General features: G+C 47.2%; 2 protein-coding genes across 2 annotated transcripts; one reads left to right on the top strand and one right to left on the bottom strand.

Annotated features, from left to right (window-relative positions):
• Positions 1-4,279: 4,279 nt before the first annotated feature.
• LOC120688036 (ADP-ribosylation factor-related protein 1-like) lies at positions 4,280-7,856 on the top strand. The gene is made up of 7 exons (XM_039970159.1): positions 4,280-4,438; positions 4,876-5,040; positions 5,319-5,459; positions 5,773-5,881; positions 6,007-6,068; positions 6,739-6,842; positions 7,320-7,856. Exons 2-7 carry the CDS (start codon positions 4,948-4,950, stop codon positions 7,420-7,422), a joined length of 612 nt encoding a protein of 203 aa, XP_039826093.1. The 5' UTR covers positions 4,280-4,438; positions 4,876-4,947; the 3' UTR covers positions 7,423-7,856.
• A 259-nt stretch (positions 7,857-8,115) lies between these two features.
• On the bottom strand, positions 8,116-11,249 carry LOC120688035 (SKI family transcriptional corepressor 1-like). Its single transcript, XM_039970158.1, has 2 exons — positions 9,594-11,249; positions 8,116-8,519 (listed from the first exon to the last, which is right to left on the bottom strand). The coding sequence occupies exon 1, from the start codon at positions 11,182-11,184 to the stop codon at positions 9,973-9,975; it is 1,212 nt and encodes a 403-aa protein (XP_039826092.1). The 5' UTR covers positions 11,185-11,249; the 3' UTR covers positions 8,116-8,519; positions 9,594-9,972.
• Between the last annotated feature and the right edge of the window lie 3,818 nt (positions 11,250-15,067).

Here is a 15,067-nt window from a genome sequence, read left to right as displayed (position 1 = left end):
TTGGCACCTCACCTGACTCTTGCCTATAAAAAAAGAGAACATATCTGGTGGAAACCACAATCTTCGTGAAAAGCCGTGCAAACTATGGTAAAAAAAGTCATCTAAATTGACCAAAAAAATCACACATGTAGACAATATGATGATACACAACCTTGTAAATTATCTTGTTCAAACTCGACTTCATTTGTTAGATATAAATTATTTTTATATCTCACAAACGAATTCGAGTTTGGATAAGATATTTTACAAGGTTGTGTATCATCATATCATCTACATGTGTGATTTTTTTTGTGAATTTAGATGACTTTTTTATTATGATTTGCATGAGTTTTTACGAAAATTGCGGTTTCCACCAAATATGTTCCAAAAAAAAAGACCTCTCAATCTCTCCCGGAGGCATCCACGATCCACCGCGTACACACCCTATCGCCGTCCTCAAATCACCACGCCGTACTCACCGCGCACCAGTCCACCGGAGCTCGTGGCCAGCGACGAACGTGTCCGCCGCACGGCCAGCTCCATCACTCACACGTACGGCGCCGGCGAGCAAGTTCACGGCCGCCGACGACCGGTCTCAGCCCCCGCGGCATCGCAGAGGGCAGAGCTAAACATCGTCGCCGTCAAGCACTTCGGGTCGACTCCATGGCTCCCATTCTTCCCGCCGGTAACACAGGTTAAGAAGATAGTTTCTTTGCATTGCATGGTTTTTTCTTTCGACACGCATGCATGGAGTTCCAATCCGCACGTCATGGAAAAGATAGTCGCCAGCTGCACTGAACTCCTTCGCCGTGTCGCCAGCCGCCAGGACCATCGCCGCATCGTCGCCGCGTCTCACTGCCATACAGCTCGCCGGCATGCGGTTGGCCATCGGAGCTCGTCTGAATTTTGTTCGCCTAAACGGTCGTTTAGTTCATTTAAACAGTGTTTATACTACTAGAAAAAAGCCCATAGGCACCGGTTAGTAGGGGCTTTAGGTACCGGTGCCTAAGGCTATATTTTTGATAAAAATAGCTGGCTGGGATTCGAACTCAGGATCTCTTACCTCACGTGTATCTTTCTTACCATCTCACCTACACATCACTTCTGATTGAAAAATAGATATTTTTCTTTTGAGGTAACCCGTGAATGAGCCTTAGGTACCCGTTGGTCCTTAAACACCGGTTGGTGGTATCACCCGGTACTAATGTAAAAGTTACCACCCGGTACCTATGAAGAGCCTACCAACCGGTACCTAAGGCTCATCCATAGGTTCCATCCACACCAAAAATACCGGTATGAAGATGAACTGATACCTATGCTACTAGTACTTTTGGGGTGGACCTTTGGCATGTTTTCTAGTAGTGTTAAATGGTAAACAGAGCTCACCCATGTCGTTTAGATATTAAATGGTAAATTAAATGGTTGGACCGTTTAAACCCATTTAAATCGTTAAAATCCATCTAAATTGTCTAAATAGAGTCGAGTTAAACATGATTAAATAAGCTAAATGATCATTTAATTCATAATTTTGTCAGTAGGAGGATTACAACTACCACAATGATACCGAACCAAGTAGCATCGTAAGTTTATGAAATATTGTGGGATTTAGATTTCTTCCAAAAAGATTATTTGGCAGAATAGTTACATTTTACATGTGCAAATATGTAGACTTTCTAGCATATCTGACATTTACATACATAAATATGTATATTTAATGTTACTATATGACAAACCGTTTAGACCGTTTAACTCCGTTTGAACACCGTTTAAACAGCCTAAACACTAAACAAAAGGATGACCGACTGATTACCGTTTAACGTTTAGGATAACATTGCTGATGAACAACCCGTGCTGCCAAAGATGCATATGTTTGAGAAGGCCGGTGTACCTTGCAGTAAGTCAACTGAAGTGCTACGGTCCCTATACATACAGTGGCAAATCTAGCCCATAAATATAGAGGGGACTCATGTCCACTCTATTCTTCTTCCTCCCCTTCTCTTCTTCTTCCTCTCCTCTTTCTCTTCATTCTTTCATCAAAAATTTTTTATGAGATTTAGAGAGGTATCCATAGATTTTGGGAAGGTGGGAGGGGCCCTCCCATGATCCCCCCCCCCCAACCAACCCCTCCCCCTAGATCCGCCCCTGCTTGTACTAGCCTAGAAGCCACAACACGAACACGGCTGCCTCCTTGTCCTCGACGTTCACGGAGGGAGGATTGACGTTGATCGATGTGTTCTATCCTCACCGGGCCACAACCGCCAAGACCATCTCGCGTTTGCGTCGTGGGACGTACTCCTGTCGGATTTGCGCCATTCAGCATCTCTAAGATGGCTACTCAACACACCTCTACTTGATTATATATGTGATTGCGACGTCTAATTGATCGAACTAAGCGCCGCCATGCACTACATCAATAACTCAACTACAACACCTGCTGTTCGTGACTGACGAGAGGTCGAACGACACAAGCGGACGTCGTCGACATTTCGACTGCGTTATCATCGGTCCATGGACCAATAAGGCCATGATAATGTTGATTCACGTATTCTTGTATAATCATCATCATACATGGAGAATGCAAAGTGAAGACCGAGAAAGACGACCATTGCAACTTACTTAAACAGAGACATTCTGTGAGCTAGTCTCGTAGATGTATTTAACTAGGAGCCTTCCAAAGCCTGAGAACCAAAAGACCATATTGCCCATGTTTGATCTGCCCCACGGCAGGCAATGGAGTGTGCACATATATATATTGAACGAATGAAATATGTGTTCCCAGCTCTATCCTTTGTCTATTTATTTTGTATATTTATTTATACTGGCACGTCCACCATTTATTTTTCCCATGTGTAGAGAAATCCCTCGAGTATTTTTCTCCCCAAATAATCAGGGCGCTTCACTTGGGCTTTTCATGACTTTTCCATTGGGTACTAACGGGGGCCATTGAGCATTTGAGCTCCGTTTGACGGAATTCCTATCATTTATCAATATATTCCGCAAACTTTGAGTTTACACATCTTAGACCACACCTGACGGAGTCACAGTCAAGAACATAGCCATTCCTCCAACAGCTAGCAAAAACAGAATAACCGACACTTTGCCTTAGGCGTGTCGGTTCAACCGGTCCTCAGCTACATTGTTGGCTTTCCTTCTGTACATTATTGCACTGACGTGCTCTACCGACGTCCTGTTGGTTGAACCGGTCGTGAAGACTTGATTCCTTGCTGCTCGACATGCTCTCTGGACAATGCAACTACCATTGCATTGATGCTTCTAATCATAGCATCGGTTCAACCAGTCCTTTTAAGATTTCTGCTTGGTCTTCTGACTATTGCAGGGATAGCTCTGATTCCCATCATCGGTTTAACCGGTCGCACTGGGCCATCTCTTCTCTTGCCTCAGCATTGCATTGTCTGATGCACCGACGTATGCAATTTTCATGACGTTGGTTTAACCGACGCCCTACTTCCTACTGATGAACTCATCCAATTCAACATTTCATTGAGTTCTTCATTTCTTGTTTAGCTAGAGCTTTGTATTTCATCATTGGAATCTAACAAAACTCCTTCAAAGATAAAGCTTGACAAAATGTTAATTCTCAATAGTTATATTGTTATTCAATCATCAAAATCACAAAACAATGGTTCAAGGGTTATTTTTCTTACAACTAAAACACATGTTGTTAGGCATCCCGTTTCCGCACACTACCGTGTCATAGCATTCCTCCTTTACTTTTGTTCCTTGTGGAGGGGCAGTAGCAAAATATGCTCGCTTCCAAAGTCCAACCCATCTAATCTCTGTCTATCTCGATCAGGTTGACTTTTCTTTAGCACAGCATCTTCTCCACTCTACCCATGTCCACCACGCTTCGTTTTTGCCTTTGACCAGCGCATGTATAGATTCCATTACATGGAATCGTATTTCGGTGCGCGTGCGCGCAGGCAAAGTCTTTGCCTTCCCGGCGCTAGCGGGTCAACCATACTACGAACAGAGTACTCAAACGGTGGCCCCGTTCTTCCTCCACGGTCCGTAAGGTCCGTAAGACCGTAACGCGGGAGCCGCCGCAACGGACCGACACGACCCCTTCCCCGACCGGCGGGCCCTCTCTGTCTCGCCGCTCTTCTGGGGCCACCGATCATGTCCTGCGGGTCCCCAGCCGTGGGTGCCGCTCGCCCGCCGCGACGCCTCCAAAGTCCGAGCGGCACCTCTCGGTAGTCGGTACGTGGGCGACCACGCCCGCCCGGGCCCACGGCCACTGGCTGTGCAGGCGAACAAGCACTTTCCCACCGGGGCCCACCTGTCTGTGACGCGGAACGACCAGCCTTCCTGACGGACCTAGGCCAGCGAGTGCCGCGACTCCTAACTCCGGTGGGCGCGCTCCCACCGCGGCGGCGGCTCAAAACCCGCCCGCCTCCGCCTCCTGCCACTCCAGTCGAGACGACGCGGGGACTCCTCTCCGGTGAGCGGTCCAGATCTCCACCGTGCTCCTCCTCTCTGGTCCCCCCCCCCAATGGTTCAGACGTTCAGCTACCTCGAATGTTTTTTTTAGAGAAACTACCTCGAATGCTTTTTCTCTTTATCGATTGGTGGGTTGAGGATTGGGTTCCGCTATTCTGATCGGACTCCGACGCGTTCCATCCTCCGTAGGATGAATTGCTTGTTCCTCTTCGGGCTAGAATGGTGTCGCGATGTGGGAATTCGAGGGTTCGTGGGGATTTGGGACTTCAGAATCGGGGAAGGAAGTGTCCACGATGCATTATTCTGAGCGTAGTGCGAATGTGGATGATGCTTCGGCCCTGTACTATTTGGATGGCTTAGTTTTATGTCTGGTAATTTGGGCGTTCTTGCTTATACTGTTTGAAGATAATATTTGTTAACGGTGCGATTGTTTTTCAGGACGTGGCTTGTTGGTTGGGTACCACCGTATAAGCGGGCAGTTCATCGTGAGAGGAACACCAGGCTAGAGGGATGTTCTCCCTGTTCTATGGCCTATGGAAGTATGTGTTTACCAAGGACGAGTTCCGTGTTCTTATTCTTGGTGTCGATAAGGCTGGCAAGACGGTAATTGCTCCGTATCTTTCATTTCCTATAACAAAAAGTTGACACTTCTTTATGCAAACATGGTTCCCGATGTCAATTTTACTAAAAAAAATATATACAATTGAGTCATGAAAAAGTTATTGGTCACTCCATACCATGACCATGCTTTCAGCTCCTATTCTGCTTATATTGGTGCTCTATGTGGCCACATTGCATTGCAAACACTTTACCTTTGATTGAAAATGCGATTGCTAGATTCCTTTACCTATATTGACATGTTTCTAGAACTGGTGATCTAGACTTTGCTGGAGAAGCTGAAATCAATATATCTCAAGGGGGAAGGACTTCCACCTGATCGGGTCGTTCCCACTGTTGGACTTAACATTGGCCGCATGGAAGATGCAAATGCAAAACTTGTTTTCTGGGATCTGGGTGGTCAGGTAAGGTTACCGGGGCATCACACGGATTCTATTTCTTATTAAGATCTCTGTTGCCACACTGCCCTCTATTATTGTTGATGGTTGAATGTTGTCAAGCTAATCAAGGTGGCATCACAAATATACATTTTACATTTTATCTCAAGTTTTTTAATATCTGGGGAATGTATTTTTATTAATAAACTAGGATGTGTTAACTTTAATAAGTAACCTAGCATGTTTGTTATTCTCGGCAAAATAGAAAATTAGTTAAATTTGATGCTGTACTATAAGATTATACAAGATCAGATTTCTGACACACTTACCTGCTTGGCAGGTTGGCCTACGTGCAATCTGGGAGAAATACTATGAAGAGGCTCATGCCATTATGTATGTTATTGATGCTGCTACTGCATCGTCATTTGAAGATGCCAAATCTGCTCTGGGTAAGTTAATTCTTTTTTCTTTTACTTATGAACTGCTGGTTTATTTCTGATGCAGTACCTATTCTTGTAAGGGTGAAGAGAACCCATTGTAAAAAACCTAACCTAACCTAAATTTCTTACTCCAGATAAGGTTATTCGCCATGAGCATCTGAGAGGAGCACCGCTCTTGATTGTTGCAAACAAACAGGTGATGTGTTTACTTCCATTTTCCTGTAATGTCCTGAAGCATAACTTTCTTTATGCTATATTTTGTGCAACAAGACATGTATTGTTAAGATTAAAATATGCAGTGCTTACAATAAAGTTGGCACTGCAGTCAAAGTATCATCACTGTCAAGTATACATTCTGTGAGATACACGAGTGTAAATTTTTATATTGCAAAGAGACTACACGTCAACGATGAGACTGATTACGTTGTAGAGCAGTCTATAAATTTCCATATTCATCAAAACAAGAAGAAAGAAACTTTACTCCCTCTTGTTTTTCCATGGTCCAATTTATAACTTTGACCACTTATTTCATAAACATGTCCTGAAAAAATGCATGCGAGGTTTGGAGTTTCATAAAGAAATCTGTGACATTTTTTTAGCAACCATGTTAAATGAATATATGTATTCCTTTACTCTGGGGTGAAGGTAATGTTAAGGATTCTCAAAGCATGCTGGAGTTTCTAGAATCAAACAAATATAACAATGAATACTATTCAATTAAAAAATGCCCGAAAACATCACATGGCAATCAGTAATTATATGGTCACCTTTTGTAAATCTGGATCCACATATTTCAATCAAATTGTTTACTTATTATATGCCTTTGTTCTTATGTTTTGAGGTGCTTCTGGATTTTTTTTGTTCAGGATTTACCCGGGGTCATCAATGATGAAGAATTGGCTCTGTTTCTGAATCTTAAAGAGTTGGATGAGAGGCCATATATGTTTCAGGCTGTATCCGCCTATGATGGGTGAGCACAGAAACCACATTGATTCCTGTGGAAGTTCAACTCAATACTTGAAATTTAAAGAACTGTTATATTTGTTCATGAATATTAGAAAATTTACACATTTCTCTCATGGAATAACTACTTTGATGCTAATGCTCAAGCTTAGGGGCCGTTTTGGAGGGCTTCAAAATGGCTTCACTTATGAAGTCAAAGCTGGTGGAAGAAAAAAAAAACTAGCTTCACCCAGCTTCAAGCTTATTCTAGCCTGAGCTTACAAAACAAGTACCTCGATTTGCACAAAAAAAAGTGAACCCGAAGCTGGAATAAGCCCTCCTAAACAGGCCTGTATTCTCATACTTAGGGTTGAAAGTAATTGCTAATTACAACTCAAAGTCTTGAACTGAGAAGCCTTGACATGACCCATTGATTACTGGGTGCATAATGTTTTTAAAGGTCTGTTATATCGTTACAATGTGATAGTAATGTTTTTTTTTTCAGGAGGGGGATCAAATCTGGAATAGACTGGCTGGTGGAACAAATGGAAAAATGTAAACGTACAGAGACACTACGGGCTCGTGCTGGTGTAGCTGGACAAATTTAGAATATTCGTATGCAGCTGTCATGTTTTGTTAAAGAACAAAGCATTTCAGGTGAAGGCTTCTATTGTACCGCATAAGCAGCTGTTTGAATTACAAGGATCATCGTTCGAAGCTGCCCAAGAGTGCTGAAAGAAATATTTGGTGCTCAACTCCTTATGATGTTGATGGCGAGGGTGATTTCGTTTGGTCTTTAATGAGTTGGCATTCTTCACATTCTTCTGTACCTAAAGATCGTGAGCATACATGTTTCTGTGATGCTTTTCGTATTAGGCTAGCATCAGTATAGAGGATCAAATGAGCCATGAACTTCATGTTCATTGTAAATGAGAAAACTGGAAAGAGCAACGAAGGAATTCCATGTCATGCTTGTGGAAATAATTTCAGTGCATAGCTTTGAAGTTCGGATTTACAGTAAATTCAGTTTCCTTTGTGCTAAGATTTTGAATTACTGCCTCATGAACTGTGGAGTTGGATATCGGACTTCATGCCCAGAGATTGTAACAGGTAATTGCAGAAACTTTGATGGATGATATAAAATGGGCTATTGTTTCCAAATGCAAGGCTTAACAACAAAAAAATTGATGGTTTATGCTTGATGTCAACAATTTACAAATGCTCACACAAAAAATGGGCTTCTACTTCCAGTCGAGAAGCTCCTAGTTTTTTGGAAACCACACTCTGAAGCTTACATCACATTCCGTAACGAGGGGATCTCACATTCTCAGATCATGCAATCCAATGGCTGCCATTCAGCACGTGAGTGAGAGTGAACTAAAGAGTCACTGATATGGGTCCGCGATGCTACCCTGCGAGTTTCTTTCGACCTGAACATTTAACATAAGCAAAGAGCAATCAAACACGTCACGGGTCTGAAATCGCTGACTAGACAACAACTACAGTTTACATTTCTGGGCAAACTTATGGCGGAGTTTTGCATGGGTTTCTCTCCTAGACATGGGGCTAACAAGCCTAACAGATAAAAACAGCAAAAGGAATTTGTCTTCAGGTTACCCCTAAGCTGGGCCAAAGACGCTTTGCTTCCTTCAAGGCATGGCATGGACAACTTGCCGCTGGTTGCGAAAGAAAACAATTTCTCTACCTGAAAGAAACCACATATGACTTAGTGTAATTCCACAGAACTTATTTGGGAGCAATAATCAAAATGCAGGAAAAGAACAAGCACATGAAAAACAGCCTCTAGTTCAATTCTGCAACACACTTTTCAAGAACAGGTTCATGGCAATTTAAACTACATAACAGGATGCTCACATTGGTAAATAAGTCTACCACCCAAGGAAGTCATTGTTTGTTCTTCTCTTCTCAGTGGAAAATAGTGATAAGGAAATGAACTATGAGATATAGTAACAAGGAAATGAGCTATGGCCTTCTGCATTAATAAGATACACTACCATGAGAACATGGGTACAGCAGAAATCTTCAAGCTCTTGCTATGCTAACCCCTCCCTAGTCCATTCTCTGCCCCGCTACCACTAAGATTCTCTAGAATAAGTTCATCATGTGTGTTTCCAATTTTGGGTGATCCAGGAAAGCTCAGCATTTGAATTTAGCACCCAGGCTGCTATAAGATTAACCCATTTCTCATGGTTGAATACTGGTAAAATGGTACTAAGATAAAGTGCAGCTGGTTGAATTGTTCTCGAGGCCCTTTTTGCTTCAATACAATTTTTCATCTAACTAATAGACTCAACCACGACTTGTCTTTTATCCCCTGTCGCCTAAGAACCCATGCATCTTATGTAGGTGCACACTTAAAGTGTGACATATCAAGCAATAGTTCAAGAACTCATATTTAACAGATAATGGATCATTTACTTTACATGTAGACATAAATGAACTCTAAATGGAAATTAAATGAATGAATCCTAACAACAGCACTACAAATGTTGTTTAACAGAAACCTATGAAAAATGGAATAGAGCTCATTAGTTAACACATGAACTCCCAAGCAATCTATAACAAAATGATAACAGTATCAGGAATCACCTTGACACAGTGGAATCATGTAATGATCACTACAAAATCAATAATAACTTATCATAACTACTAAGACTTATGCATTTGTAGCCCAAAAAAAATTCTGTACTCAGAAAGAACTATGCATTTGTAGCCAAAAAAGTTTTATGTACTCAGAAGAAGAACATAATTCACTTACTTGCTCTCAGCAACCTTTCCTATCACTGCCAGGATGAAACCAAAAGTAGGATGAGAACCATAACCAGTCCAGCCACACCTCTATGAAGCATTATTCCCCTCACGCATCAGCGGAAAACTCCGCAAGTTTGTTTTCAAAGGCAAAGGGCATGTATCTCCAACTAATGAAGATACGACAAAGATGCCCTGTCCAACACAACCTCCAGCTAAGTAACTACAGGTACAACATAGCCTACAAGTCTACAGCTACTAAATGACATAACAGGGGTGGAATGATTACAGCAAAATGATCACTTGAACAACAAGGGTCAGCCCCTGAAACATCTGCTTCGACCTGGTTAATTATACAATACTCCTCCAGCGCTAGCAAATCTTAACAGTTAAAGCATTCGCCCAAGATTGTCCACCCTCAAGAAGGGCAAGTTGTGCAAATTCCCCAATATATCCTCCGTTGCATCAACATCAATATGGAAGTTGCCCATGTCTTCAACCCCACCAGCACCACTAACATTCACCCTACCACTGCCATCTGTTGCCTGCGCCGCCTCATTTATGTTAATTCCCCTCACCTCCTCAGCCCGTCCATCTCCACCGTCCTCATCCCCAGCCCACCCTTCCTGTCCAAGCATGGACGAATCAATACCACTCTCCACGCCACCAAAAGAACGTCTCTTGAGCCCTGCTCCAACCTTCTTGCGAGCGGTTGTCTTCTTTATCCTACCTCTAGAGGAGCCACCACGAGCACTGCCAACATGAGACTGCCTGATATTGCTCCCACCGCGGTGCCCTTGGCCACTGGGAGCCGTGTTCCACGGGAACATCTTGTAGAATGGCTTCCAGTTGCCACCCAGGTCAGTGGCATTGGGAAATCCGAGGGGGAAGAACCCCCAGGCGCAGTGGTACATTTCAGTGCCCGGCACGATAGTCGGCGCGATCGGGATCTCAGCGGCCACGAACCCGCGGCGGCACCCCTCGTTGGGGCACTTGAGGGCGCGCCCGACCAGATCGCGCGGGTACTGGTGCACGTAGCAGCAGAACGGGCACGCCGTCCAGAACTCCGAGGCCGGAGGGGCGGCAGCGGCCGCGGAGGCAGGCTGGGAGGAGGGGGTACCCATCGCTTGATTGGCGGAAGGCGGGGGGCGGCGGGACGGGTCGGAGAGGACGGCGTAGGCGTCGTTGACGAGGCGGAGCGCTACGTCGGCGCCCGGGTGCGGGTTGCGCGGGCCGAGGAGGAGCGCGAGGCGGCGGAAGGCGCGGGAGACGGAGGCCTGGTCGGGGGCGGCCCCGGGCGGGAGCTGCAGGACGGCGAGCGGGTCGGGCTGGCCCGAGGGGAAGGCCGACTGGGAGGCGAGGAGGACGTCGGTGACGGCGAGGAGCTCGTCGGCGCCCGGGAGGAGCGGGTCGGACTCCACGGCCCGCTCCGCGAAGCGCTTGCAGCCGACGAGGTCGCGCGCGGCGAGGAGCTTCTCCGCGATCTCCAGCCAGCGCTCCGCCTGCTCGCGGCCGTCGGCGGGGCCTCCCCCTCCGCCGCCGCCGCTGGGGCCTTCCCCGCCGCCGCCGCCGCCGCCGCTGCCGCCGACGGAGAAGTTCATGGCGATTGGGGGAAAATTGGGTAGAGAGCGGAGGCTGCTGCTAGTAATTTTTGGTCTGCGGAGGAGGGAGGCTGCACTTTATGGTGCGGGAGGATTGCCGAGAGTTATTCGAATTAATTACTCACCATTTCTTGGGGAGCGCGTTTTTTTCACTTTCCTCCTGTATCCAGACCGTTGGTAGTGCGATACTACAGTGACGGATAATCAATCCAGGTCAGCTAGGTCCGTCACATAAAAAGAAATCTCTGTTCATAATGGGAGAGATTAACTGAGAATCCATCGCCTCAGGCAAAAAATGATTGACTATAATTTTCGAATGTTTCTAGCTGGATTTGTGGCTAATAGACGCTGTGTTCACTTGGCTGTGGCTAATGGCTGGTGCTGATTTGTTATGAGAGAACAGTACTGCTGACTGGCTGGTAGCTGGTGGCTGGTGCTAATTTAATTTGAGAGAACAGTACTGCTGGCTGGTTGACTGACAAGCCAAGCAAACAAATCTCCGCAACATTCAAGAATTGTGGAGCTCCTTAGAGCATCTCTAAGAGCTCATGTATCTATAAGTAACTAAAATTCTAATTTAGTTATTATGTAAAACGAAATAACTAGTAAAAAAAGTTATGAAATCCAACAACTTAAGCACGAGCACAACTCTCTTCCTCCTCTGCTTCCCACCGCCAAGGTCAAAATTGGCCGACCGCTAGTTTGACCGGCCAATTCCTCGCGCGGCGGCGATGTTCCGGCAAGGGAGAAGAGGCCGGCGAGCATCCTTGGCATGAGGGGAACCCATTCCGCGCTAGCAAGGAGGAGCAAGGGCCGCCGGCCGCGCCGCGCCGGCAGGGGAGGAGGCGCGCCAACACACCGGAGGGGGGGAGGGAGTTGCGGCGGCGGGCCGCGCCGAGGGGAGGCCACATCGGAGGGGAGGAGCTGCGGTGGCGGGTCGTGCCTGATGGGAGGCCGTGCCAGAGTAGAGAAGCCGCGGTGGCGGACTGCACCGGCAGGGGAGCCGCGGGAGTGGGAGGCCGCACCGAATGGGAGGAGCTGCGGTGGCAGTCCGCGCCGGATGGGAGGCCGCGCTAGCGGATTGCACCGGCAGGAAGCCGCTGGAGAGGGAGGTTGCGCTGGAGGGGGAGAGCATCGGCCAGGGGCTTTGGGGGTGGGGGCGTCACTCGCCGGCGGCTCGAGAAGGCAGGGACGAGGGCGGCGCTCGACGGCGGAGGCATTGACGGCGGGCGCGGCTTGGGCTTGGGCGGCAGAGCCGCCTCTCGGCCTTGGCCGGGGACAACGCGGGGGTGTGAGGCCGTCGGAGCAGGGGCGCGAGGCCGGCGGGGGTGCGGGCCGGTGTCAGCGGGGGCACAAGGCCGGCGGAGGCGCAGCCTTCCCGTCGTCGGTGAGCGAGCACGTGGGGAGAGAGGACAGCGGGAGGGAGGGAGCGCGGGGCGTGGGGTCACAGGATAGCGGGCGGATGGGGCGAGGCAAATTTGCCCGGCGTGGACGATAGTTTACATGACGGGATACAATAGCGAGCATGATACCTATACTGTTGGATCTAGTTTTTGGTCGAGTTTCTATTTTTTTAGCTAGCCAAGTCAAGATACAAGAGCTTTTGGAGATGCTCTTTGACTTTGACCCATATGCTAAGGGTCGTTGCTCAACAAGACCTTTAATAACACAGCTAACTTAAAGGCCAGCCATAAATTAGATGTATGTGCGGTTGTTTCGTCGTGCATGCATGTGAGGCTTGAGAGAGAAGGAAAAAAACACATACATGTACATAATTTCAAAATAAAAAATATTACAATTTCAAAATTGAGCATCGAAATTAAAGTCTGATTGCATAGTTATGTTTATTGCAATAAAAGCTTCAAAACAAGATCTCATACCACTATGTTTTAATGACATACTCGTGTATTCTAATTTACTTATGATGTTTGCAAAAATTGCTTACGGATTTCAATAATATTGCTTCGTGTGCTTGAGTACAGTTAAGTAGATATTTGTGTTCATGTTGTGAAAGTAGATTGTTTGGTGTCATTAGTGGACAAGGGTAAACAATTTTGTTAGATAGGGAACGTTGATTGCATGATTAATAATATGCAACTTTAGCATATCGGTTGAGCATTTTAACTAATTTATTTTGGTATTTTTCTATTGTACAAAAACAGTTTATGTGTTTTAAAAAATATTGTGGAAACATATTCCAGTGAGATCTTATTTTGAAGGTCTCTTCGAAAAAGATATAACTGTGCAATTGGAATTTAAATTTAATGGATGATTTAAAAACTACAACTTTTAAGTTTTGGAATTGCTTCCATATGCCACAGTTCATGGGTTGGAGGGTCAATATAGGGTGACGTAGCACAAATGTACATCTAGCTGTAATAAAGTCATTATTTTTAAGATGTACATATAAACAACTACAATATCTCCATTAGATTACTCATATTTTATTTTTTTCTCTTCACTACCAATAATATTTTATATTTTATATAGTTAGTGTTATAGAAAATTACTCAATTCTTAGGGAGAAATCTCATATATTTGAGTACGAGGAAGTGCTTTGATAATCATGAAAAATATTTTGATATTAGGATGGAATTGATAATCTGCAGTTACACATATTAAAAGAATAGTTTTATGTATTGAAGAGAGACGAGTAATTTTTTTGGAGATGAGCCACCTAGGCCGTGTTTCGTTGGGTGGCTGGCCTCCTTAGCCAGGCCTCAAGAAGCCAATTTGGATCATTGACCTGGCTCGGGCTGAACGAGCAAAATCCACGTACTAGTGGAGCAAGGTTTGGCGCGGGGGGAGGGGGGCGCTGGACAGCACTCGCGCGCCGCAACCGCGTCGCGGCGAACGGGTATGTCTTCTTCCTCCTTCTACGGTTTTTCTTCCTCCTCCCTCCTCCCTTCTTCTTTCTTCTTCCTTCTCTGTTCCTCCCGTCGCCCCCGCTGGCGACCACCTCCCCCGGCTCCAGCGGCCTCCGCCGCCTCCGCGGCCGCCCTCCACCGCCGCCGCACTAACCGAACACGCCACCGCGCCGCCGTCGCGCCGTCCCGTCACCCCCGCCGCCGGCCACCGCCCACCGGTTGTCCGGCACCGCTCCCGCGCCGCCGCGCCCTCCGCCGGACAACCCGCCTCCACCGCCGGGCCGCCGCCACCCCCGGCCCCTTCCTCTATGGGCGGTGGCCATGGGAGCCGGGGAGCCGCCCCCACCCCAGCAACCCGAATCATGAAGGCCGCCGCCTCCCGCCGCCACCCCGGCCGCCGGCGACCTCGCCGGTGGCCGCTCCGCCCACCTCCCACCCTCCATGGCCGCCCCCTCCCCCCAAACCCTAGATCTAGCTCGGCGGTGGGAGCGCCGCACGCGTGCGCCGCTACCCGCGCGCCCCTACAGGTAGCGGCGCACGCGCACCCTATAAGAAATCTGAGGTTTGGCTATGCGTCTGATGTTTCGGCGACTAAATCCTCTCACCTTGGTTAGTTTTTCTTTTTCCTCTCACCTCTTCTGCGTGATGCATCCATTCAACCTTGCCGCCGGCCTCTGCCCTCCATCTCCACTCCTTGGTCGCAGCCGGTGATGGCCCTTGTGTGCAGTGGCGGAGCTCCCTAGTGCGGCCAACGGCGGTCCCCCTCGCAGAGCCAGCAACCCTCCCCCTGCAGTGCACGGAGGTCCCCTGCCTGGCCGCGCTCCCCGCGCGGCAGCGGAGGTCGCGCGGCCCCCGTTCGCCAGCAGGAGTGGAGCAACTGATGTAGCACGCCTCAACGTAGCTTGATCTCTCAAGGAACAGGCTCGAGGGCTCAGATCCTGACCTAGCTGGGCGCCACCTTTCACACGGACTCCTCTGGAGGAACTCGGGCAGCTGCCCCTATAGACTACACCTTC

This window comes from Panicum virgatum, chromosome 9N (genome assembly GCF_016808335.1).
Source record: "Panicum virgatum strain AP13 chromosome 9N, P.virgatum_v5, whole genome shotgun sequence".
In the NCBI taxonomy this organism is placed as follows: Eukaryota; Viridiplantae; Streptophyta; class Magnoliopsida; order Poales; family Poaceae; genus Panicum; species Panicum virgatum.
This window is presented reverse-complemented; position numbering and strand designations above follow the sequence as displayed.

Bases quoted from the DNA above. Each gene is read 5' to 3' on its own strand.
- LOC120688036 (XM_039970159.1), top strand. From the start codon at position 4,948: ATGTTCTCCCTGTTCTATGGCCTATGGAAGTATGTGTTTACCAAGGAC. The intron at 5,041-5,318 runs GTAATTGCTCCG...CTGGTGATCTAG, and splicing joins TCGATAAGGCTGGCAAGACG to ACTTTGCTGGAGAAGCTGAA. The intron at 5,460-5,772 runs GTAAGGTTACCG...CCTGCTTGGCAG, and splicing joins TCTGGGATCTGGGTGGTCAG to GTTGGCCTACGTGCAATCTG.
- LOC120688035 (XM_039970158.1), bottom strand. From the start codon at position 11,184: ATGAACTTCTCCGTCGGCGGCAGCGGCGGCGGCGGCGGCGGCGGGGAA.